A 23,054-nucleotide genomic window follows, 5' to 3' on the forward strand; every position below is an offset into this window, starting at 1 on the left:
TTTGAATTTTGATTAATTCATTAGTGCGAAACTTTATATTTATGGCATAAATGAAATTTTCAAGAACGAACATTCATTTCCTCTTAATTTTTAGTGATTCGATCGTCACGACTTGTCTTGCGAGATACAATGTTGTTTCTAGGTGTAACACTCCGAGTAGCGGGAGGCCAACAATTGCAAGGATATTCCGTGCAACTTGTACAGCATCAGGGTAGCGTGAAAGGTAAACGATCTTCTGTCTTTCTAGAAGCAGCTTTAAAAGCTTTCGTTTAAAGTTAACCCTAAAACTTCTCGATGTAACATTACCAAGTTACTTTGTGATTTTATACACAAAGTAACTAATATAATTTACACATACACATACACACATACGTGAAGTTGATCAGACTTGTGCATCATTAATCAATGGCTGTTGTGAATTTTCGTTATACAGTCATCTTTGCAGTGGTGCTAGAATAATCGACCCTTAGGCCAGCTTGTTTATAATCTCACCGTTTATAAGCATTCTAGAACCAAGGGCACAATTCGTTAATGAATCGCCGCATTTTTATGCGCCACAGAACGGAATTTGTCTAAGCTAGTTTTATAAAATTGGAAAAAATACTCCATGAAATACGATACTGTACATACAGCAAAGCTTCACTGTAACACTATAGAAACAATTTCGACATGAGCAAATCTGTGTCATCAATGCTAACGATGCTTATCGTTCTCGTAACAGCTATTCCGGTAGCAACATTGGCGCACAATCCGCAAAGCACTACCACTGTGACGTCGACCACTGCGACGACGAACGCGCAGAGGATCACAGTGGGAAACGCCAACATCAGGGATGGCTTGCAGCGGCTGACCGCGCAGACCGTCACGGTCAAGCAAGGCGATTCCGTCCAAAGGATAGCAATGCCCAGTTTCGCGCAGCTGGTTCAAACCTCCACCGGTAGACATATCATTCTTACGTCGAACCAGCAGAACACGAACGCAGGTATGTGCCTCGACGACGTTGTCCCAACGTCACCTCGCGGCGTCGCGAGGATCGTCCTCAGTTGCGATAAATTAGAGGATAAAAAAAGAGTAACATCTTTTGTACTGTCAGTCTCGTTTCCAGTAATGACACCGAGCGGCCAGCGTCTCACGGTGCTATCGAAATCCTTGATGGGCCTGTCCTCCTCGGGGACTGCTGTGAACAAAGTCGTCGGCAGTGTGGTGACGACTACGAGCGGCCGACCTGTTATGAGAGTGCCGCCGCTGAACGTCAGCCATGCCTCGCAGACGCAGTCGTCGAGTGGCAATAGCAGCCAACAACCGCAACCGATACGCAGTATCGTGACCAGACAATCTCAGAAGGAGGCGAACAAGGCGCAAAGCAAGGAACAGCCGAAATCCGAGTTCCATTTGGTAAGTTCTGCTTCTAGACTCATTAAATATTAAATTATTTAATTAAATAAATAAATATCGTATAATCAAATTAATGAAATAAAAACGCTTTTCTCCCTGCTTCCTATTTTTGGTTCAACGTGTTGGTCATTTTTCAGCCACAACTGGAAGAAGAGAGACGGCAAAGACGGCAGGCCAAATTGCGACTCATAGCGAACATTAACGAACGGAGATGCGCAGCCTGTCCACTTTACGGTGAAGACTTGTTCATGGCGTTGAGAATAGGCAAGCCGTCAACGGCTTGTCCTTGGCACAACGGATGGATGCACTGTGCTACGGTCAAGCAGAGTACACGGATGCGCCGAGAGTTTTTCTCTCGCACGGAGGCACTTGCGGAAGCCATCAAGTCCACGGAGCGGATCGTCGAGGAGCTCAAGGAAGTCTTCGAAAGGTTATTATCTCATCTAAATCGCCGCTTTTCTTTTTTCCTTCGTCTGCATAAACAAAAACATTCCGTCACTAAGAAAAGGGATTACTCGTCTTACTTTTCTTCCTTTAAGTAATGCCCATTTCAGAGAAGAATATTTTCTCGATAATAATCTTAAAATATACTTATAAAAAATAGAATATAGTTATCCGAATGATAAAATATATATTTATATGATGAAATTTGTGAAATTAAACGTTGAAATATAATCAAATTTTGTTTTGTTTCGATACTTGTGCAGATTCGTGGTTCACGTGCCAGCAGTACGCGCGCCGGTACCTCGGTTCCACGTGTCCCACCCACCGCCACATAAGCTGTGGAACGAGCGTCGCCTAAGAGTGGAATTGCAGCATCAGCTGTCGCCGAAATTCGCCCTGCTCCATTCGATCTCAGGTCGCATGCTGACGCAATTCCCTGACCCGAGACTGATCCAGTATGACTGCGGCAAGCTGCAGTCGCTGGACCGTCTGCTGAGGAAGCTCAAGTCCGACAATCATCGGGTTCTCATATTCACGCAGATGACTCGAATGTTGGACGTGCTTGAAGCTTTCCTCAATTTCCACGGGCACATTTATCTGCGGCTGGACGGCACCACACGAGTGGATCAGCGTCAGGTGAAAATCCGATTCGAGCAGGATTTACTCTTCCATGGACGAGACGGCAAATGATTAATGGACAATCACAATTTGACGCGCAGGTATTGATGGAGCGATTCAACGGCGATAAGCGGATTTTCTGCTTCATTTTGTCCACAAGATCCGGTGGCGTGGGTGTAAATCTGACGGGCGCGGATACAGTGATATTCTACGACAGTGACTGGAACCCCACGATGGACGCTCAAGCACAGGACAGATGTCACAGAATAGGGCAAACGCGGGATGTGCATATCTACAGGTATGGCCGCTGATTAACATGAACATGGAGTATTTTAACGACTTGCAGAGAAGTATGTAAATGTTTTCAATAGAAACAAGAACGCGATGGTAAGTATCGTAATTTACATTTCAGATTAGTCAGTGAGAAGACAGTGGAAGAGAACATCCTAAAGAAGGCGAATCAGAAACGATTACTGGGAGACCTCGCCATTGAAGGCGGAAACTTCACCACGGCGTACTTCAAAAGTGTAAGTACACTCGCAAGCTCCAGTTGGTTGAATGATTGTTCTCAGACAGTGTGGTGCATTTCTTGGAGGATTGTAGAGAATTGTGGAGCAATGTGATTCGGCTTTATGTTTCTTAAAATTACATAGTTTATCAATCTGAAGGTTCACAATTTGTTGCAATCGTAATGTTTTTTTTAGATTTAATATTAGTAACGAATAAATATATAGTTTTTTGTACAACGGGGTTGTATTATTTTCAGTCCACTATTCAAGATCTCTTCAACATCGACCAAACAGAAAACGATCCGTCAGCACGAATGGCTGAAGTACTGGAACAGAGCCGAGACCGGGAGAGAGCCTGGAGCAAGGATACAACACCCTTCCAGGGTGCATCTTCTTCGTCGTCTCAGTATACAGAGGAAAAAGTGGCTATCGGCGCCCTCGAGAGTGCACTCGCCGCGGCCGAAGAAGATCTCGATGTTCAGGCAGCGAAGACCGCGAAGGCGGAGGCAGTCGCTGATCTCGCAGAGTTCGACGAGAACATTCCCCTGGACGACGCTGACAGGGACGACGCGCAAGTCAGCAAGGCGGAACAGGAAGTTCAACATTTGGTTTCTCAGGTAGACAGATGTTTTTCCATCTCGGTATCTTCTCGGTTTATGTAATCGGTTAAGGACTTTTTACTTTTCTTCTTTCATTCTGCCGTCGTAGAATCCAATGTTTAATTTCAAACTTCAAGTTTCAACTTAGCTCACCCTCAGAAGAAAGTAAAAAAGTAGATCTGTGCCTATGTATACTTTACATTTTCAAAGATTAATATTTATTAACAACAATTAATAGATATATCGATACATCGGTAAAATGTAGCAGTAATCGTTAGATGTATAATTGTTGAATTTCCAAGTATTTCTCGATAATGATCGGTAATCTCGTTCATGGTAACATCATTTTTACAAGTATGCAAATCTCCGCTCAACCACACATTCCCGCTATCGATTCACGACTCGCTAATACTCCACTTATCATCAGTTGACCCCAATCGAGCGGTACGCGATGAGATTCATCGAGGAGTCCGAAGGCTCGTTCTCCACGGCGCAACTGGCTGCCGCCGAGCGCGAGCTGGAGGAGCAGAAAAAGGAGTGGGAGCTGGACCGGCTGCGGGCGCTGCGCGAGGAGGAGGAGCGACGCATGCGATTAGCCGAGGACGACGAGGAGAAGCCGCTGACGTTCGGCCGCGAGGACGCCCAGAATCAGGTTAATAGCACCGCCGCTAATAAGGGCGGCTCCAAACGATTAGTTAATAAGAGGCTATCGGTACCGAGTAGAAGAAGTTCGCGTAGACGCGGTGGCGGCGGCGGTAGAAGTAGGAATAACGCTAGTAATAGGGGTGGTGGCGTGCGCGAGTCGTCATCGCGGAGCGAGAACGAGACCACGACTAGCACCGAGTCGGAGTCGGAATCAGAGTCGCAAGAGGAGGAGGAGGACGTGGTGGAAGACAGTCTCGACGAGGAATCGAGTCATACGGAGAGTCAAAGTCAAGGTGACGAGGGCGAAGGGGAGGAGGAAGGCGACAAAGACGATGACGAGGGAGAGGAGGAAGACGCTAGTGAAGGCAACGAGGATAACAGGGCGAACAGCAACGGAGGTAACGGCACCGAGCGAGGAGAGGGTCTTCCGAGGCGAAGAGGTCGCCTGGCGGGCGCTACCTGCGGTCGCAATCACTTTGATCTGAATAGTCCTCGCACCAGGTCCCGGGGGAACGTTAAGATCAATCTGTGGACTTTGGATGTTAGTCCCATCCTGCCGGGCGTGAAGCCCAATTGTCGTCGCCAACAACCGCAGCGCACCTCGAAGTTCCGCTGCGTTAAGTTCGAGAGAACTCTCTCCTCCTCTCTGACATCGTCGCCGGTGGTTATAACGAAGAGAAGAACTCGGATCAACGCGAACGCCAAGGCATCAGCTAATTCGAATGAGAACTTGAAGATTAAGACAGCGGAGGAGGAGCGAGAACCGTCGAAGGACGAGCGTGATTCAAGGAGAAACGACCGAGAGTCCTCGTCGAAGGCCGATCGTGACTCGACGAGGAACGAGCGAGACTCCTTGTCGAAGGACGATCGAGGTTCGATGAAAAATGAGCGAGACTCCTTGTCGACGGACGACCATGATTCTCCAAGAAACGACCGTGACTCTTCGCCGAAGATTGATCACGATTCAACGAATAACGATCATGCTTCGTCAAAGGACGATTCAGTTGCAACCGAAGATCGAAATTCGATGAAACGTGAGCAGGACTCGTCGAAGGACGATGACAATTCGGTGAATGATCATTCAAAAGATTCAACGAAGCACGATCGAGGTTCGTCAAGGAGCGATCATGATTCCACGAATGACGATCGAGGTTCGACGAAGAACGATGAAGTCTCGTCGAAAGACGAACAAGGTCCGTTGAAGGATGATCGAGACTCGATGACGTCCTCAAACAGTGTAAAGCAGCACGTTTCTGACGCTGACGTTGACGCGGAGCGACTTGCCGATGATCACACGGATCCGATGACACCGACTGCTCCCGCAAAACCGGATCAAGCGAAAACGGCAGAATCGAAGTTGGATAACACGGAGCAAGGCGTTAAAGAAGAGAAAGAGAGGGAGAAAAACAGCGACAAGGTCATTCGCGTTAACCTCGTGTCTACAGTCTGCTCTGTTCAGGTGACGCGCTGCTCGCAAAAATTTACTTCCGCGACCTACCGGAAGCTCGGGCCCGAAGTGAACCGCAACGAGGACGCGGAGAATCTCGATGTGAACGTCAACACGAGGGGCTCCCTGTCCTCGTCGGGCAGCGCGCAATCGGACGTGTCTTTAAAGCGCGCGAAGGAGACCACGACGGCGACGACGCGCGAGGCCAAGTCCGTAGCCGAGATCGTCGTGTCGGCGAATTCTCTGTTCAATAATTCGCGAGTGAAGCTCGTGAACGCAGTGGCCTCGAAGGAGTCGGAGAGGAACAGCGTCGACTCATCCGCGAGTCGCTCGGTTCCTCTCCTACGCTCGAAGACGCTGCGAAGTGGGAGTCCTGACATCTCGTCGTCGTCGTCATCGCCGTCGTCACCGTCGTCGTCATCGTTGTCTTCATCGAACGACAAGTTCGTGAAGAGCGCCGCGGTGTCTCGCGTGTCCGTCGCGCAGAAAAATTCCAAATCCGACAACGTGAGTTTGTCCGACGAGGACGACGCGCGACACGTTGACGAGGGGAGCCACGACAACATCGAGCCGGTGACGACAGTAGCGACGCGAAAGTATACTAGTCAGAAATTTAACAATTCGAAGAGCGAGAACACGGACTCGGAGAAGGCGGGCGATTCCCTGCTGAATTCGGTGTCTTCCGACTGTTCGGTGGTCCTGTCGCCAGGAAAGTGCGAGGTCATCTCGGGTGATTCGAAATACAAGTTACGGAAAGTTGTAATAGACGCAGCAAGCGCAGGCCCTCGAGGCGTGACTACTCGCAGCTCGAAGCTCTCTCCGGTGGCCGTTGGGAGCAACAGTCGGCCGGAAGAAAGCAACGTGCGGTTGGCAGACGACAAGGTCGAGGCGGAAGCGACCAAGAACGCCTCACCGCAAGTGAAGGTGAGCCAGTGCACTCGCTCGACGTCGTCCTCGTCGTCTTCTTCTCCGCAGCAACAGTCCGTCACTGAACAGAGCAGAGTTACGCGATCGACAATAGGTCGCTCGTTCACGCCGCCGCTGATCGGCGACGCGCGGAACTCACCTTTGCGAGTAACCGCCGTGAAACGACGGCCTGACACGCCACTACCTCGGCCAATCACGAGGTCTGCAGCGACCATCGTCAGTTTCGACGACTCGATCACCGCCGCCTCGTCGTCCTCCGCTTATCGAGGTGAGAAACACGCAACCCGACAAAACTCCAAGTTGTCTTCGTGCCAAGACAACGGCTTCGTGAATCCGCCGCTGCCGTTCCGACGCAGCAGGTCGATACCACCAATGAAGCCGGATGTGAGCAAAGAGACGACGACGGCGGTCGTCATAGTGGAGCGAAACCCGAATATTCAGCTGAAGCGTCGCCCGGACACTCCACGGCCGACGAGCGTTCCTACGAGCAACAACGAGCAACAGCAGTCGGTCCCCAGGGTGACACGCTCGGGCATGACTCTGAATTCCGCCACGAAGGCAGCCACGTCGCCGCCCTGTCCCAGCAATACGCCACGAACCAGCGGGAAACAGCAGCAGCAACAGCCACCTCGAGGTTCACCGACGCGCGAGCCGAGCGCGAACGACGCTACAGAGCGAGGCTCCATGACGCCTTACTCATTTGAGAAACCGCAACGGACAGCCAAGGTCGTCGCCATCCTCACTCTGGACACGAGAAGCAATCATCAGCACCACAACAGCAAGGCTCCCTCGTCGATTCAGCCGAAAGCGGCCGTCAACTGCGCCGCTGGCAGCTCGGAGGTGAAGGCGCAAGACAAAGAGGTCTTCACGACGCGGTTGTCAGACTCCTTGAAGGAACAAGAGACCGAGAGCGAAGGTTACGACTCATCCCCCGACTCCAAGTCCAAGAGACTGCGCAGGGAGAACAAACGCGGCAAGGTAGCTTCGTATATTGACGAGGACGGACAGTTGGACCGAGACGACGAACCACCGTCCAAGAGGATTACCTCCCGCACTTCAAGTCACCTCTCCGCTGCCACCTCCGCCTCCACCTCCTCCACGCAAGCTCAGACGCGTTCTGAGAAACTGAGGAACGCCACGGTATCTTGAGCCTCGCTGAAGCTCGGTCGGTTGTTGCTGTCTTCATGGTCGTCGTCGCCGCCGCCGTCGTTGCCGCCGTCGTTGCTGCCGTCGCGAGCGCTATTATCGTTGTTCGATCCGCCGGTTACTTGTAGCTCGCCTACTGTATGTGCATGACGCCGCCAGGCTCGGCCCCGACACTCGTCACACGATGCATTGTCATCGCGCGAAGAGAGACGAGACCCCGGTGGGTCCATAGAGGAGGTGTCTACGATTTCTCGCGCGTTATACGCGCGCGCCGCTAATGACGCGTCGGCACTCGCGCGCCGTGCTCAGCGCTAAACGCGGCCGTCCGGCTCGAGGTGAGATGTTGTTACGCGTGACCGCTTCGTCATCGTGACGAGGGGACGCCTCCCCGAGGTTTGTCAACGTCGTATGCGGATGTAAGAGAATGCGATGTTGCCGATGATGAAGACTCCGGAAAAGACCGGGCTGACGCGGAAGACAGACATCTTCATCCCGCAACAGAGACGAACTTTGTATTGCCGTATTTCACGCGGGAAGAGTGCCCGGCGAAGGTCCTCGTGGGTCATGAAACTGACGAGGACCTCGCCTCGGTGAGGGGGGGAGAACGAGAGAGTCGAGCGGGGACGCGTTAGGCGCTAAACGCGGTGCGCTGGTGCGCGCGTCGTCGTCTTTGTACATAATCACGAATACGACTTACAATTTAAGCAATGAGTTTCCTCGGTTGTACCCCGGGTACACGTGTAATATTTGTAGCGTTGTAAATTTGTGCTCTGTGGCCGCCTCGCCGCCCCTCTCATGTCGTCATTTCACCTTGTCTTCATCTCATTTCATCTCTTATCCAATTCGGTTTACGCAGGCACCGAGAGAGACGGGTCCGTCCTTCTTGACTGTGCTCCCCGTATCGACCCCTCATCCTGAGATTCTTGTCTCCTCTCCGGGTAGACCGCTGCGCACGGTAAACTGAGACGTAGGCTAGTGCAGGCAAGAAGGACCGATTCTTCTGATTCTTCGGGTACCTAGACTATTCGCGGATTTATACAGTCGTATAAATGACGGTGTGACGAGACAAGTACGAACAGGTGTATTATATTAGGAAAAGTGGTCATATTACACAACACACACACACACACACACACACTCATCACACAATTCCTCCCCCCCCCCCTACACACACACATACACCGGTGTGTAGAGCTTTAGTCGAGCAATTTTCTAGTGTGCCACACTAGACGATTTATACCATACACACAGCATACTTGAATGACGAATACGTTGCGATCGAGAATGCGTAGTGAAGTCTGAAGAGGTTGTTGAAGGCAAAAATGGTGCACGCGTTTAAGAAGACTCGATTTCGCCCTGATCATCTTCGCTGTCCTGTTCAATTTTGTCTGATGTTCCAAATTCTCAAAGGCTCTCGACGTAATGGTATATATATATATATTTTTTTTTTTTTTCTTTATCCGAACGCTCATACAATGAAAGATTGAGAGAATGAAATTAGGTGACTCGCTCAAGTGATTGAAAGGAGCAGCAACAATTAGCAATACAGTGATTGTAATCACTTTTCACTAGTTCCTTGCTTCCTTAGAAGCGGTGATTAAGAGAGTTCGATGCCGGAACGAGTGTTGGTCCGATCCAACTTTCTGAGAAGTTGACGAAATGAAATTCTGACTCAAGCCTACCCCGAAGCTGGGGGGATTTAAGCTGTTTAAATTATTACATAGGTATGTATTCGGTGTGAGACGCGTAATTAATGAAACTAAATTCGACACTAGAAGTAGGGTAATCAATAATGTACGAGATAATTGTAGCACTATTCTCTTAGAGAACTGAGTTCGCGATGTCCCGGAGCGCGGTCGTCCAAGCGTTTTGCTATCGAGTTAAGAAGATATACTCATCTACTTGCATATAAGAATCAATTTAAGCCGCGATAATTCGCTCATTCGATCTTACCTTATGTGCATACATATACACACACACACACACACACACACCTGTAAAACCTCGGCTCAACTTGAGTTGTGCGAAACGAGAGAAGAGTCGAGAGAAACTCTTCGTCGAGGAGACGGCGAATGGTCAGGGTGAGTCACGGAGAGTCACGCGATTCCTGTACCGCGGACGGTTATTTACCCGGTAGAGGAAGAAAGAACGGCGAGCGGTCGAAACGAGGGACCTTGGTCGTACTTCGACGATGCCTCGCGCTACGTAAACTCACAAGATGATGACCTGATTATTAATTAATATTATATATAATATAATATATAAGGATAATTCTCCCCTTGTGCCCCGAACGATGCCCCTCCACTCTTTCCACTTGCCTCCCCCGTCACACACGACATACGAGGAGACATACGTATACACACACACACACACACACACACGTATACATACCACACATACCGTAATACTTAAGTTGCGTGCCTGTATTTTGTATGAGATCGAGCGAGTTCGATGAAGGAGGAAAAAAATAAACGAAATATTCCTTGCTACATCGAAATGTGTTACCTTATTTCTTGATGCGTTTCCAAGTCTGTGTCGATCAAAGGTTCAGTTCCGTTTTGGTGTCAAAAGTCATATATTCTATATATATATACATATATATACATACATTATATACATATGTGTGTATATATATATATCTCAGCTCAGTGTGCTTGTTTATATTTATCGCGAATTATTAGAACGACGATTGATTCTTTTGCATTCTCTTTGCGCTCTCTTCTTGTTCTCTCGCGTCTACGTATTATATATCGGTTTGGTGTGGCAAGGCTGTCATGACCGCACATTTCTTTGAAATGTAAAAGAAAAGAAAGAGAAAAGAAAAGAAACAAAAGTACATACCCTCTCAGTACGCGTGAGTAGAAACGAGCTCCGGCGAGAAAAATGTAAAAAATGGCACCAAAACACTGCCTTTGCCATTCCAAACTTGGAGTCAGCAGCAAGTTATAAGCAGGCACATGTGAGAGTGAACGTCTTCTACGCGGCGCGGAGCTCCCGCTTCTCGTAGAGAACAACGTCCGGAGATTCCGTTTGACGAACGAGAAGAGTCCGCGTATAAGATGCCGGCAAGCGCTTGTATATCGAGATGTCAATTCAGCACATTGGAAATAGCAGACACGCTATGACGAAAGAAAGAGAAAGAGAAAGAAAAACTGATCAGACAGACGCAACATAAACAAACGGTGGAGACAAGGGAGAATGAGGAAATGTTGTTCTTCCGGGCGCTTAGAACGAGGGGAACGAGAGCCTTTGAACGAACGTCTGCAGGATATCCCGCAAATTCCGCTTAATTAAATTCCGTTAATTCAATCTCTTATTCTCGTGACACAATTTTGTCGCCAAATTTATCGTTCGCTTTTCTTTGGCAAAATGTTATGCCTTGATAATCAGCAACAGGTCACGTTAAGAGGTCGATTAATGTCAAAGGTGGAAATTGTAGTGGATATCTCGCACAACACCAGTCTCCTCCCAACTTCCCCGCATTCGTTCGAAATTATTTCTGAGGTCGATGATCATCTTCGAGTCATCATCTCGTCATGGCGGTCCTCTCCCGGATGAACGAGATCTCTCTATTGCAGATGAACGTCTATAAACTCGCCTGATTTCCGTATTAAAATTAAAGGCAGATTTTAGAATTATTTATGGTGATCTGTCTAGTCGAAGACAACTTGAGTACGAAGATAGTACGCTGTTTGTAAAGGGAAGATTTATACAAAGCGGACATTGATGGATAATGATGCTAAATCTGTTCCGTGTCGATACATTTTCGGGTGGGAGTCTCAGGGTTCCCTCAGGAGTGAGAGTTCTCATGTATCTCATGATGTCTCATATTTGGCTTTAACGTCTTGCAGATATGGTTGTCAGAACACACGATGGAGCAGATGCCGGTAGGTATCGCAAAACCGATGTCCTTCAATCCTTTATTGCATGAATTCCCGCTGCAAAACCTCGCAAATGAAATTTCACACGATTGATTTGATTTGTCACTCAGTACTCAAGGTCAATTTCTTGCAAAGATTTCTGAAAGTTCATAAAATACATACTCAAAGAGTATAAAACTACAAACTCGAAGAGTATAAAAAATTAGAAAGAATACACATGCTGTATATTAGTGCATATTGAGAATATATTAAATGCAATAAAGGATCAGCAAGTTTTAATTCAAACTATATCTTCGAGAGCGTGATTAACTACATTAACATTTCTTCGATAGATGTGGTGTCCACCGACACCTCCCACGACGGATAATGATGTGTATATCGACTATTCTCTGGGGTTCCTCTATGAGAACACTCCCATGTCGGAAGCGCAGTTACCACCGATTTATGTCAAGAAGGAACGGAAGAGATGCAGGATCGATGTTGGTATTAGCGAAGACGGTGAGTTTCATCGTCAAACTGGCGAATTTAAAGGCGGGTTGCTTTCCCACATATTCTGAAAGAAAAAAAAAAAGGAAATCAAAAACTATATATTTCTAAATAAAGATTAAACTAAATTTTACTGACTAATAACTATATTGATAACTACTGTTATCTAACAACTTCTAACACTTGCAGGTCCTCGTCCGGCGAAGATACGCCACAAGGATGAGTCCGTGTATACACCAAAGTCGCTGTTCGAGCGACCGTTGCCCATGTTGCTGAAATTACGCCGTGACTTGAAAATGTATAAATATCGGTCGATGATACGCCCGCCGGTGCCTGCGTTGGGCATCAAAGGCTCGTCGTCGTCGCACGCGAAAGCGATTGTCGAGCCGGATCAGCCGACGGACTGGATGATAAACGAGGACTGGCTGCTCCTGCAATCCATTCAAGTGTACCAGGCACAACCAATAAACATTATGATGGTACCGGCCAGTTACGTGCTCAACTGGGACCTAGTCGCCGACATCGTCAACAACTGCTCGCGGTTATACAGGTCGTTTAAACAATGCCGAACACGATACGAGACCGTGGTGGAGCCGTGCGAAGAGGGCAAGCTGCTCTACGACGTCGCGCCGAAGAAGCAAAAGAAGCAGAAGGGAAGCGTGTACAAGTCGTCACAGCTTGGCGAGGTACATTTACTTTGGGGATAATGTAAGATCACTAGAATTTGCCGTCTGGGGATTACTCAATGAGAGTGAAGTCTATAGGCGAAAGTTACAAAATTTTGAAGGGGTTGTACGATTTAAGATTCGAGTTTGTGTGATTCGTTTACTCGAATCTTAAGTCCCAAGTTGCATGCAACCGGAGATTGTTTCATGAAGGCGCCGGCAACCTTCAGAATTATTAACAAGAACGCAAATTGATAGCTACATCTTCCGTGTCCTGTTCTCTTCCAGCAACAGAGCAAAGGTAACAAGCCGATGAGGACGTCGCAGCTGCACTATCAGGACAAGAATCAATCATTCACGCAGATGAGCATTCAGAGGTTCGATATCTTCAAGAATGTGTCCAATAAGCGCACACCGACCGTGAAGCCGATGCTGGTGACTCCATCGATGAAGAATCCGAACAATGCTGCCGTATTGGCCGACTACGGTATAGAATACGAGAATCCTTTAACTCCGATGGAGGTCGCTGAGCGTCGCACTCAGAGAATCAACAAGGAGAAAGCGAAACAAGTTGTGCGTATATCAGTACCTGGCAATTATCGTGACAACACTCGTATGCATGTGCAGAATGCATTAAAGCATGAGCATGAGACTTTTCGCTTCTTCTAGAAAGAAAATCTCAGATTCACTTACCGTCTCCCGGCGACAGCTCTTCGCTGCGCACTCATTCGCTGATATTCTTCAATTGATTTCTCCGGCTCTGTTCATGTTTACTTGGAAATCTATCTGTATGCAAGTCTTGTTACAGTAATTGTCAAGCACTCGCTGTGTACTAACAAAAATATGATCGATTTAACATTCGGTAAGACTCAAGATTTGTAGATTGGGTCATTTTTATTTGTAACCTAAGTAGTGCATCATCGCTACATTATTTGACACTAAATACATATGGACCTGCTTTCGTGTCAACCGATGTAAAATTTGAGAACCATTAAACATGGTCGATGTGGAAGCAGGACATAATCTTTAAATCCGTAGGAACTCCCTGTTAATGATTTGCAGGTCCTGAATTCGGAACAGCATGTAGCGCGTCTTTACCAGCACCAACAGTTCAAGATGCAGCAACATCAGCCAACTCAACAAGCAGGACAGCAAGTAGTAACAGCAAGCTCTGCCGCATCTCAAGTTCACCAACTGACTCAATCGGCGATTACGACGGTGGCTAACACCGGTGGCATTACCAAGGTCGTTACCAGCAGCGTTACATCGAACAACGTTGCGACTGGTAGTAGTTCGGTGGTTACTACCGTGAAAGCTCGACAGGCGGGAGCAGGACAGCAAGTGGGTATGCAAGACGGCAGAGCAGCTACGGTGGCGGTGGCAAGCGTCGGGAACGTGCAAACAGCACAACGGATCGCGACTGCCAGCTTGGTGTCCACCGGTCAAAGTTCCGCGGCAACAGCTACAGCAGCGGCGCAAAAGGGTCTAGTGGGCGTCACGCTGACCGCCACACCCGGTACCAAAACGTTGACGGCAGTACAGTTACAGTATTACCGCCATCAGCAAATGTTGCGACAGCAGCAACAACTGAAAATGCGCGATGGGATGAATGTGAGTGGGAATACTACGATGGCATCGGTAATACAATAATTGAGATAATTCATTTAGCTATTTGTAAGATCCGTACAATAATTATTAATAATTAATCACACACACACACACACACACACACACACACATACACACAATTAATAAGATAATTCACATACAGATACCACATGACACAATCTATACTACCTATAATCTCATAGGAATAGGTATTACATATCTATAATATCTATTCCTATGACTTTTAATTGTGGACCTATAAAAATATTTATTTTTAAGCAAAAGGGAGAACTAGTTCTTGCAATGTTCTACTTGTAACTTATTCTTTCAGTTTCCTGTAATTCTTTCAACTTGTAATTCCAGGTGTTACACGCGCAAGGAAGCGGCGGTCAGAAGGTTTCAGTCGCAGTATCAGCGACCGCAGCGCAACAAAGAGCGGCGGCAGCCACTTTAATGAAGCAGAGTATCGCCGCGGGCGGGTCAGTCGCACAAACTGCTGTGGGTAAACAGACAGTTGCAAGGACGGTGTCCGAAACAGAGATGGCTGCCTTGATTAAGCGGCAAGCGCTGCAGCAGCAGGCAAAGGCTGCGGCAGCAGCTGCAGCAGCGGTCGCTCAAGTACAGGTCTATTTTAAAACTATTATCGAAGAAACATTATCGGAGATAAACATTATAGTAATAAACATTAATTAGAAGGAAAAAGATAAATTGAATAATTGCTTTTCTTAGTAATAGAGCAATATCTTTCCTCGTTCAAAGTACATAATGTAATTGGTAAATAAAGTGACGATTCTATCATTGATACATTGATACAAGTGTCGACAGAGTTACACATTGTATATCTTTCAAGTTTTTATCTGGATTTCTCAAGTTGAATGTCATCTTTCTTTTCACCAAAATAACGAGGGATTGATCAAGGGTAATCTCGAGCTGTAAATTTTGACTGTAAATTTCAAAGTCACTGAGATAAATATATCTATTTTCTAATTGTAAATTGTACTCTTCTCGATGTGTTTATTACAAAAGAAAGACTGATGGCATAATTGAACACAATGACCATTAAAGAATAATTGCAATTTCGCTGCAGGTACCCGCTCAAGCAGGACTATCAGCGGCGCAGATCTTCGCGCAGGCTGGCTTGGTACAGCAAGCGGGCACTTCAGCGAGTGGCACTCCGGTAGCTACCTTGGTGAAAACCGCTAATGTGGCTGGTGTACGCGCCGCAACGCCGCAACAAATTCGCCAGCTCGCGTTGCACCCACAGCTCCTCGCTCAACGGAAGTTACCAGCGCAGAAAGTCGCCCAATTGGCTCAGGTAGCTGGTAAGACTGGTGTGCAGACGCAGTTGATCGTGCAACAAAAATCCTTGTCCACGACGATGACGGTACAGCAAATTCAACAGGTGATGAAGCACGTGCAACCGTCGACCATGCAACAGTTCACCCATGTACGTAAACTGCGTACTGTATAATGTTCTTCTTAAAGCTAACACTCGGAGAATTATATCATAAGACATCATTGTTTGTATTTTTTGTTTCTTCCGGAGTCACGAAAATTCAACATTGTGAAGATAATAAAACTAAAACTACAAAATCATTTATACCCTTTCGTTCCTTACAGAATTGCGAGAACTAACATCGCAAAGACAAAAGTAATAAACATTAATAAATAAATAAATTTCCGATGATCACATTTTAATAAAACTTGAAGAACACTCACTTCTACAGGTTTCAACCGGTCAAGCGGTGTCTCAAGCCAGCCAAGTGGTACTGGCGAAGTCACCGTTGCAGACGCGCGTAATACCGGTTGCGTCTGGTGCCTTGAAGCAAACCATTCAGGTGGTGACCGCTGGTAATGCTCAGCTAAGACAGGCGACGCCTATTCAGGGGAAACCGGTAACGAGCAGCACAGTCAGGCGTAGTCCTGGCCCGGGTCCGTCACCGGGGCCGTCACCGATTCCGGGTTCTTCGACCCCCGGCACTGCTGCTGGTTCCAACTCAACCAATAATGCAGCAGCCAGTTCTGCTTCCACCTCGAACATGTCTCCGGCGGCACCCACTCTTGGTCAGGTGAGGCTGCAAGGCATAACACACTCGCAGCAGCAACAACAACAGCAACAGCAGGTCCAGCAAGACGCTCAGCCGAAATAGCTTTCCTCTTCCATGAAGGAATCGTACGAATTGAATCGGGAAATACGGAAACCGGGATAAATAGGTTCTGCTGCGCATTCAGAGGACCGTTTAATTCATTAGTAAATATGTTTAACAATTAGTTGTAACATCAATATTTAATATATTAACATAGTACGAGATGCAAAATACTTATTGTACATATGTACGGTACATGTTATGGAACACATGTATGTGTATATGTGCGTATGCATACATTGAAATAACATGCTGTAGCCTACATATATATTATGTCCGTGTCCGTGTATATACATATAATATTTTGCGTTTACGTTTAATGTAATAGCTAAGATATTCTGGATCGAGGGGGAGAGAAAGAAAGAGAGAGAGAGAGAGATGTCAGGCGAAGGCAAAATTTTAATTGCAATATTCTAGTCATCATTGGTGAGAGAACCTTTTGCTAGGAAAAGAAGATATTGCTTTACGGAAAATTTATATTCATTTAGGGACTCCGGTTTCCTCCGTTTCCCGATTCAATTCGAGATTTTTTGGTTTTTCCTTTTTTCCAAAGTTATCGTTGACTCTAACGCAAAACATTAAAATTTAACGTAACAATAATACAATGCACATCCAAAGTGTAAAGCATTCCAAGATTTTGTTGCGACCACGATTTTATTTTTGACGTTACCGTTCGTGCTAAGGCACGACGGAAGTATCATTTGCTTGACAAATCGGCTTATCTGTCTGTCGGTATCTCGTTTCCTCGATGCGGATTACAAACAGCATTAGCTAAGGATGCTTTAACATTTGCAATATAAAAGTGAGAACGTTTAACAAGACAGTATAACGCGAATCACAGGGAAATTGTCTTGAAGAATCATTTTATTCAAGATGCTTTATGCATGTTTATAAGCAATCCGAAAAACAATCTGTTTTCCCACTTTGAACAATCGATTCCGTGCACCGTTGTTAACGACTTGAAAGAAGTGTCTCTGCTTAAATTATTCGAATATAGTTATCGATTTCAGATTCCCTTTGAACGTAATACACCGTATATATCGTTTCGTCATGGTACCATCTCTCTGTCTTTCTCTTGGGATATCGTGTATTGCACGTTTATGCGTGTACACAGTTATATGTATATATGTATGTATAATTTGCATATTATAAGAGCTGAAATAAATCTCTATGAGGAGATATTACGTCTTTTCTGTATTATCTAAATTGCCTGAATCGATATCATCTTGCTTGTGATGTTAAAAGTGAGAAAATTACACGCTGTAAATTCTTGCATGCCATTTGAAAAAAAAAACGCGTCGGCAATAGTACCTCATGGGTGACGAGGACACCTAACACATCACTCAATGAGTTTGTAGGATAACTAATAAAACAACAACTTTTAGACAAAATTTGACTTTATTCATCTACATAGTCTCCTTCAAGAGTGATACATTGATTCCAACGCTTCTCTAACATTTCGATGGCTTTTTTGTAGAATGATTTATCTTTGGCCTCAAAATAGGCTTCAGTTTCGGCTTTGGGCGGGTTTCGCCGGTTGCTGTCCATTCAGCTGACTGCCGATTTGACTCTGGAATGTAGTGATGGATGCATGTTTCATCCATTGTCACATACCGCATCAAAAAATCCTTTTCATTGCGCTGAAACAGCTCCAAACAGCCCGCTGAATCGTCAACGCGTTGCTGTTTTTGATTGACTGTGAGCAAACGCGGTACCCACTTCGAATCACTGTAACTTGTGAACTAAACGTCCGATTGTCATGAAATTTTGTCGTATCATTTGAAGGTTAGTACTTCCTAAAAATCATATGGACTTGTCAATAGTAGCGCCGTTTATATGTCATCCTACGAACTTACCGAGTGATGTGTTATTATGTTACCTTCTAATTATAAAAATATAAGAAAAAAATATATAAGTATATATTATACTTACATATAACTTACATAAGTACGAGGGTAGTCCCAGAAGTACCTGACCTGACGTATAGATAGCGGTTGTTGTTTGAAAAGAATGACTATGGTAGAAAGTACCAACCTTAATAAAGCTTAAGTTTGAAGTTTGACGACGCTACGTTGTTTAGTATTTGTTCGGCAGCCATCAATAGTGAACGCTCTCAGTGAATTTGTAAACATGGAAAAAATTGGTCACCGTTATATGATACAATACTTTCATTTGAAAGGCCTCAGTCCAACCAATATCAAAGCGGAGCTAGATTCTACTCTGGGGGAGCAGTCTGCTCCTTCGTTTACAACAGTAAAATATTGGGTGGCAGAGTTTAAACGAGGCCGTACGAGCTGCCAAGACGAACATCGCAGTGGTCGACCAAATGAGGTGACCACGCCAGAAATGGTGAAGAAAATCCACAAAATTGGATGACCGTCAACTGAAAGTGCACGAGTTAGCAGACTTTGCGATCTAGAGATCGAACGGCGAGTTTGCCGTTGCTCCGATGTGTTTTCCGGAACGGTCTCTAAGTATTGTGCCGTCTTTGCGATCCAGAGAACGATCGGCAAGTTTGCCGTTTTTCCGGTAGGTTTTCCGGAACGTTCTCTGACTGTTAATTGCCTTTTTCGCGACAGAGATCAAACGGCGCGTTTGCCATTGCCCCGGTGTGTTCTCCGGAACGATCTCTCACGGGTTTTCTTTTCTGTTGTACTTATTATAGGATGAGAGAGAGAGAGAGAGAGAGAGAGAGAGAGAGAGAGAGAGAGAGCGCAAATCATTATTTTGTTTTTCTTTTCCTCGGAAATCGACAGCGAGTTTCGCGTCTCGGCTCGCGGCCGACTTTTTGCATACATGCTCCGCGGGAGACAACGCGCGGCGCGGCGCGGCGCGGCGCGGCGCGGCGCGACGCGTTTTTGTCTAATTTCTTCACATCGTAAGAGCCAGGGGCTCGATTCCTGACGGCGTGCGAATGAGATGCGCATATGAAGATCTATATTGTATGTAACGTTACATATAGATTTTCGTATGCGCATCTCATTCGCACGCCGTCAGGAATCGAGCCCCTGGCTCTTACGATGTGAAAAAATTAGACAAAAACGCGCCGCGCCGCGCGTTGTCTCCCGCGGGGCATGTATGCAAAAAGTCGGCCGCGAGCCGAGACGCGAAACTCGCTGTCGATTTCCGAGGAAAAGAAAAACAAAATAATGATTTGCGCTGATCGCGGATCGACGATAAATCTGGATTTATTATAATTGTGCTCGTACGTGGGGATCTCGCGCGAATATAAGGTTGGCAGATAATGGAATCGATTTTCTGTTATTACGGATACTAAATTGTACATTTTCGCATATGCATCTTACTCGCACGCCGTCAGGAATCGAGCCCCTGAGCACAGACTTCTGCGTTACGCATAATACACAACGTATAAGAGAATCAACCAGAGTTCTTCATTTCTGTCCTGAGGAGGGAAATGAAAAAAAAACTAATTGGTTTATTTTCTTATGCGTTATGTATTATGCAAAAGCCTATGCTCTTGCCCTAAGCCTCGGCTGCTGAAGCCCCGAGGCCTTTTATGGCCTTATGTTCCAGCATACGGAGACAATATACGCGTAGAATAGCCGTTCGTACGCGCTACACCAACACACCTCTTCAGTTCGATATAGATAGTGAGAGCCTGAGGCCTTTCATTTATTTTTGTACAATATTAATTAATGGACTTGTGGGAATATCCGCTAATTATCTGGCATATAAAATTCACCTCAGCGCGAACAATATTTATATTTGGTATGCGAATGCGGTCTTTATCGTTGTAAACAAAACGACAAGATCCCTGCGAAACAACGAGACCAGGAAAGTGGTGCGTCACGCGGCAACACGCGGTCTCAGCGTGTATATGAGAAGAAAATGAAACATCAACTTACACACATACACAAGTCTGAATTATTTAAGCTTCTCCTAACGATTTCTCTGCGCCCGACACGTCTCAAACGATCGGGAGCGCAGGGCCGAATCGAAGAAAAATCGAACCAGAGGCATGGCACTTATCTCATTTGGTCTCAACGAATATTGCGTTCGTTATTGCTTATGTCTCTCTTGTCATACGTAGCGGATAAACACGAATGAAAAAAGAAGATTCGTGTGTTTTATAATAAATATACTTACAATAAAAACTGACAATAAAGACTAAAAATCACTGATAGCTCACTGATTGTTTTTCGCTGAAAAAGCAGCCTTTGATATTTCATCCTAATCTCATTTGATTTCAACGAATACGTTCATTACTGCTCATGTCTCATCGTGTCGTATGTAGCGAATAAATATGAATAAAAAAAGATTCGTGTGTTTTATAACTCCCATTTTTATCTATAATAGAGACTTTTAAGAAACACACTGTTACTAAATTAAAATTTAAGTATTTAAAAATTAAAATTCGTGCAAAATTTAAAAATTAAAAGTTTAATTCCGCGCGAAAGACCAACATGAAAAAGCCGTCCTATAATACACGAGTCGTTTCTTCTTTATCTACATTTATTTGATTTATGTGTGTATTCAATCTTATTCGTTCCTATATTTATAATTTGATAAATAACAAATCAGATAGAGTTCCGAGTGGACGACTATCGCAAATATAACGCGAAAGATGAGTAACAAAGGATTCGCTGAAATCAAATGAAATAAAGACAATATTTATAATATCCATCAGCTCATATTTGCAGTGCTGTTAAATATATGTATCGATTGAAAGAGATCTTGATTGTGATGTTGAAAAAAAATTACACGCTGATGATCGGCCGATCAGCAATTATCCAGTATCGATTATTTACATATTTGCAAATGCCTATAAATAGCTATGAATATTTAAATGATGTATAACTCTTAATAAGTAGGTTGTACCGACCGAAAGAGATCTTGATGGTGATGTTGAAAAAAATTACACGCTATTGGTTGGCCGATCAGCAATTATCGATTATTTACGCAATATAAGTATCTATAATAGATGATGTATAGGTTTTAATAAGTAGGTTGTATCGACTTAAAGAGATTTTGTTAAAAAGAATTACATGATTGACCGATCAATTATTTAGCATCAAGGTCCGTAGATACAGGAACGGGACAAAGTCGCACGGCCGCCATTTTCATGTCAGAAAATCTGTGTGGCGTACGTGGTAGTACCGCGTACGTAGTATTATGGTTTAGTTGTGTGAGTGAACAGAAGTAATCAAAACATAGTTTAAATACATTCCAAAATATCAGTGAGAACTTTCTGAAGAGAAACAATTACAATGCCGGCTTGTAGTACAAAAAATTGCAAAAATCGAAGCGAACATGGTTTTCGGATGTTTCTGTTTCCTCGGAATGAGAAACGAAAAAATGTGTGGGCAGAGAATTGTTGTTTGTTACACTTATTTATAAAAACATCCCTGCAATATTCTTACAAAGTTAACCTACGCGAAAAACGAAAATAATTTTTGACATGACCGTATGTGGTTAATCAGCTGAGCCAAACCGTGTGAAGCGGATGCGAAGTCCCGTTTCTCTATCTACGGACCTTGGTAAGTGCTTATAAATTGTGCCTAGACGATACCTACATAATGTGTAGGTCTTGATACGTTGGGTGCATTTAATAAACACAACGCGGTTGAGTATTTCGTCAAAGTAATTGGGTTAAATTCAAGAATCTAACAATAAAAACTAATAATCGCTATACACGAGCGTATTCACTGAAATCAACTGAGATAAGGACGAGGTATCAGAGGCTGCGTTCAGCGAAACAAAGCGATCAGTGAACTGATCAAATATTTTGAAAATATTCCAGGACACTGGCGGATTCTAAGGGGGAGTTTGGGGTTAAACCCCCCCCTCTCCCTTCCAAATTGAAAGAAATCAATCTTACTAGAACCGTTTAAAAAATTTAGATAAAATGGTACAGGCCGATTAACACAGGCGTCTGTGAATCAAATTCTTATTAGTCTAGGATTCATTGCATCTGTTTGAGAATCGCGCGACATAAGAGTCGCGCGCGGGATCAGTTAATGATCAGATTATAAGGTGCCTTATTCGGCGGGACTACGGCAATGTTCTCGCAGCAAAGGGGTGACAGCGCGAAGTTGGAAAGCGAGCGTAGCTGGTTACCTGGTTACGCGGGTATCAACAGGCTCTCGCTTTTTTCCTTCTTCGCTTGTCTAATTTTTTCGAGTGAGAATATTGCTCCTGCTTTGTTTTTTATTATTTATTTGGTCTTCGGGGCTCTTGAGGAGCATTCACATTTCATTCACACGGCGACAGACACCTGGCATCTCGCGGCTCCCGCCGCCTCTTCCTACTAGCGTTCCTGATCTGCGGCTTTCCGCCGCCTTCTTCCCAACGCCCGGATCTTCAGCAGCTCCTGCCTCCTTCTTCGTCGGCGCTTCTGACCTGCGGCTGTCGCCGCCCTCTTCCCGACGTCCGGATCTGCAGCGGTTCCCGCCACCCTCTCCGTCGGCGCTCCTGACTTGCAGCTGTTCGCCGCCTCCTTTCCCTTTGCTCGGACCTGCAGCGACTCCAGCCGCCTTCTCCGTCGGCGCTCATGACCTGCGGCTGGCCGCCGCATCA

General features: G+C 45.6%; 1 protein-coding gene across 11 annotated transcripts in view; it reads left to right on the forward strand.

Annotated features, from left to right (window-relative positions):
* Nucleotides 1-18,201, forward strand: part of dom (domino helicase) — a 31,347-nt gene extending 13,146 nt beyond the window's left edge. For 5 of the 11 annotated variants that reach the window (XM_025307521.1, XM_025307520.1, XM_025307525.1 and 2 more), the window contains 9 exons: nucleotides 143-223; nucleotides 722-982; nucleotides 1,094-1,395; nucleotides 1,533-1,825; nucleotides 2,103-2,475; nucleotides 2,559-2,755; nucleotides 2,870-2,984; nucleotides 3,224-3,583; nucleotides 3,993-8,847. In XM_025307521.1, coding sequence (XP_025163306.1) covers nucleotides 143-223; nucleotides 722-982; nucleotides 1,094-1,395; nucleotides 1,533-1,825; nucleotides 2,103-2,475; nucleotides 2,559-2,755; nucleotides 2,870-2,984; nucleotides 3,224-3,583; nucleotides 3,993-7,733 — 5,723 coding nt within the window. In that variant the 3' untranslated portion in view covers nucleotides 7,734-8,847. Of the gene's footprint in view, nucleotides 1-142; nucleotides 224-721; nucleotides 983-1,093; nucleotides 1,396-1,532; nucleotides 1,826-2,102; nucleotides 2,476-2,558; nucleotides 2,756-2,869; nucleotides 2,985-3,223; nucleotides 3,584-3,992; nucleotides 8,848-11,581; nucleotides 11,618-11,943; nucleotides 12,110-12,286; nucleotides 12,784-13,050; nucleotides 13,336-13,824; nucleotides 14,401-14,733; nucleotides 14,995-15,457; nucleotides 15,818-15,990; nucleotides 16,022-16,097 lie in introns of those variants that run through there. The other 6 variants (XM_025307531.1, XM_025307526.1, XM_025307528.1 and 3 more) reach the window with 6 other exon arrangements.
* Nucleotides 18,202-23,054: the final 4,853 nt, after the last annotated feature.

The sequence above is a fragment of the Harpegnathos saltator genome, unplaced genomic scaffold (genome assembly GCF_003227715.2).
Source record: "Harpegnathos saltator strain DR-91 unplaced genomic scaffold, Hsal_v8.6 scaffold9, whole genome shotgun sequence".
Classification (NCBI taxonomy): Eukaryota; Metazoa; Arthropoda; class Insecta; order Hymenoptera; family Formicidae; genus Harpegnathos; species Harpegnathos saltator.